The following is a 3514-nucleotide window of genomic DNA, read 5'->3' as shown; positions in this document are numbered from 1 at the left end:
GGGAAAACAATGGAGGGGGTAACAATGTTCAAGAGGAAGTGTACTCATTACCTCACTCATGTAACTGTAACCCTCTGTATAGTATCTTTACAATAAAAAAAAAAAAGGTAGCCAGGCACCAGTGGCTCATGCCTGTAATCCTAGCTACTCAGTAGGCTGAGATCTGAGGATGTCGGTTCAAAGCTAGCCCAGGCAGGAAAAGTCCATGAGACTCTTATCTCCAATAAACCACCAGAAAACCGGAAGTGGTGCTGTGGCTCAAGTGGTAGAGCACTTGCTTTGAGCTAAAGAGCTGAGCGACAGGTCTCAGGCCCGGAGTTCAAGCCCCATGACCGACAATAAATAAATAAATATAAAAATTAAAAAGGTATGAAAAGCTTAACAGATAAAAATCACTGCAAAGGGAGATTCAGAGGGCACTGTGTTAGAACTATAAATGTAAATGTTAGAAGGGTGAAACATAATCATGCAGAACAGATGTCTGTGGGGCACCTAACTCTTCAAGGCAGGCATGTGTTTGGGAAGGCCAGCACAAGCCTCCCACAGAACTGACCACGGAGCTGAGGTGGCTCAACATCACCCTGTCAGGCTACCAACAGAAGCAGTATGCAGTCTGATATACAAGAGCTCAGCCTAAGTACCCAGCCAAGGGTCCTTAGAGGGGCATTTAGCCAAGAACAGGGCACTGATGGAGCTTCATGAGGCCACAACTGTGTTCCTAGAAAAAAGGTTGCCAATACCTGAATCATATTAACCAGCTGGTCACAGATTTGATGCCACTGAGAAAAGTCATGCAAGGTAAAACAGATGTGCAAGCGCCCTTCTGCAAGGGGTTCAAATATTGTAGCAGTTTCATTTCTAGCATTAATCCCTAGAGCTAACCAACCCAAACCAGTTAGCAGAATGACTCCACATTTCAAAGGATGACAAGTATAAGCATGAGCAGAGGAGGAAATGACCAGGGAAGACAAAGCACCTAGCTCCACCACTAGGGTGGAATCATAAGCCATCACAAAATAACTGTAGTTAATCTTTGCCATCCTTACGGTGTGCAGGCAGAGAGAACACCTCATGAGAACTCAACCAAAGAACTGCTTGGGAAACAAAAAGTGATTTTCTACAAGCACATTGAAATAAGCAGTTCTGTTCCAAAAGTTGCTTATTGGTGTTGGGTTTTAAGAGAGAAATTGAATCCTTGAATTTGTGTAATGAAGGCAGGCATATCTCACTGAGAAAGCTGGAAGCTTCTCACAATGAATCTTGTGTTTGGCAAAGACAAGGAATTTGCTTTAATATTACTGCCTCTGAGAAAGTCAAATGTTTGTATGGGGTTCCATGTTTGGGGAGGCCCATCCCTTAGTGAAGGGGGCAGGTTTCTATGGCCACAGCAGGAAAAACTCAGCTCCATGGAGAAGTCCCATTACACATTCCTGGAGAGGAGAGATGGGCTGTGCTGAATTCTTACTTTAGCAAGAGGTTACACGATCAATTTTCAATAAACACAGCACTCTTGGAAACAGACAGTGAATCTACCCTAGCCAATAGAACGAGTCCTGTTTAAGAAAATATATTATAGGAAGTATATCCTTCTAGATAGAGTCAAAGTTCCTACGGTGTTACTGTATAGTAGAGGACTCTAATGAATTCTCACCATTTCTCAAGGACAGCAGGACAACTTCGTCTCATAGCATTCCACCTTGGTCCTTCAGTGTGCTACCAATCAGCTGTGTTACTGACAATGAGTACAGACACAATGAACTCTGTGACAGAATAGTGTTTTATGAAAGGCAAAATGTTTCTAAAATGGAGGCCAGAAAAGGTGCCACATTTTGTGACCACAAAATGTCTCTCTAATTCAACTGTAGAAAATGTAAAGTCACTTTTTAAATTTTTTTGTTGGTTGTGGGGCTTGAACTCAGGGCTTGGGTGCTGTCCCTACGATATTTTGCTCAAGACTAGGACTCTACCACTTTGAGCCACAGCACTACTTCTGGTTTTTCAGTGCTTAATTGGAGAAAAGAGTCTCATAGGGACTCTTCTGCCTGGGCTGGCTTTGAAACATGATCCTCAGATCTCAGCCCCCTGAGTAACTAGAATTACAGGAATGAGCCACTGGTGTCTGGGTACAAATCACTTTTAATAAAAAAATATTAAAGAATGTTTAACTAGTTTCAGAAAACAGCTACTTCACACATTTTAGAAGAAATGTAGTTTGCTTTTGTCCTGATCCTAGGAATTGAACTCAGCCTGAGTAGACTATCCCTGAGATTTTTGCTCAAGGCTAGCACTCTAACCACTTGGGTCACAGCGCCACTTCTGACTTTTGAGTTAACTGAAGTTAAGAGCCCAGCCACTGTGCTTGGGGTAACAGCTATGTGCCGCTGTGTCTCGCCATTAGTTAAGATGGAGTTGTGAGACTTTTGTGCCTGATCTCTGCCTCCTAAATAACTAGTATTACAGGCATGAGCCACCATGCCCAGCTAAACTGCAGTTTAATAACCTAAGTATGTTACTCACCTCCTCGAGGAGAGGGAGAAACATGCCCTCCAATGACCACAGGGATGCCAGAATCTTCCAGCTTCACTTTCCATTTCTCAATGATAGTCATAGACTTGTCCTAGAAGTGAACACTGCAGGTCAGGAAACTTTCCTGAAAGCTAATTTGTAGGAGGGCTAAACTATCCAATCAGCAGATCCATAAATACCTTACTGGCATCATCAAAAATGGAGAGCTCCATAGCACCTTCAAAGTCCTGCTGCAAAACAGACTTCAAGCATTCATCCAACCACTTTTCAGCATTGTGGACTGGGAGAATAATAGACTGCAATTCAGAGAAATGAGTCAATAAACAAATGTGAGGAGCTGAATTCCCCTCCCCCTGCTTTAATGGACTTTTGTCAGCCACATCATGCTCCTGACCTACAGAAGCCTAAGTCAGAGGCTTCCTGGACAAGGCACTCCCTGACAAAAATGTCTATTCCTTCCATGCAAGCTCTTGACATCCTTTTGTTCTATAACACCTATAATGTTTTAGTTTTCCCTAAAATTGGTGGCTGGCACTAGCTCTTTTTCACAAACTATGCAAAACTGAGAACTTCTCAGGTGGTATGGAATAAAACCAGTGGACCTGACTACCACCAAAGCAACTATCTTATAACTTTGTAATTATCACACTAAAGAGCAGCCACAGAAGTTAGTGTTCATCTCTGAGTAAAGAAAAGTGAACAGACTTCTGGCTTTCTTGGTATGTAGACCAAGCAGGTGCGTGTACAGCTGCTGGCATTCCGCCCACCTTCGGTCCTCAGCTCCTCCCCGGCCAGGCGTTCCCGCCTTCGGCTGACCGCGCCCCCTTCCCCACCCTCGGCAGGCCACGCCCCCTCCCCGCCCGAGCTCCCCGGTGTTCCCGCCCTCGACTCACCACGCCGCTCCCCCCTCGGCTGGCCACGCCCCTTTCCCGCCCGACCACGCCCCCTCGCTTCCCCAGCTCCCCGGCGTTCCCGCCCTCGGCCGGGG

The 3514-nt window shown here is 45.1% G+C and overlaps 1 protein-coding gene across 1 annotated transcript in view; it reads right to left on the bottom strand.

Moving 5' to 3' along the window:
• Positions 1–2827, bottom strand: part of B3gntl1 (UDP-GlcNAc:betaGal beta-1,3-N-acetylglucosaminyltransferase-like 1) — a 79624-nt gene extending 76797 nt beyond the window's left edge. The window contains exons 1-2 of the mRNA XM_013033144.1: positions 2706–2827; positions 2518–2617 (exon numbers count right to left, since the gene is read on the bottom strand). Coding sequence (XP_012888598.1) covers positions 2518–2617; positions 2706–2738 — 133 coding nt within the window. The 5' untranslated portion in view covers positions 2739–2827. The remainder of the gene's footprint in view (positions 1–2517; positions 2618–2705) is intronic.
• Between the last annotated feature and the right edge of the window lie 687 nt (positions 2828–3514).

This window comes from Dipodomys ordii, unplaced genomic scaffold (assembly GCF_000151885.1).
Source record: "Dipodomys ordii isolate 6190 unplaced genomic scaffold, Dord_2.0 Scaffold163, whole genome shotgun sequence".
NCBI lineage: Eukaryota > Metazoa > Chordata > Mammalia > Rodentia > Heteromyidae > Dipodomys > Dipodomys ordii.
Note: the sequence above shows the minus strand (reverse complement) of the source record. Positions and strands in the feature narration are given on the sequence as shown.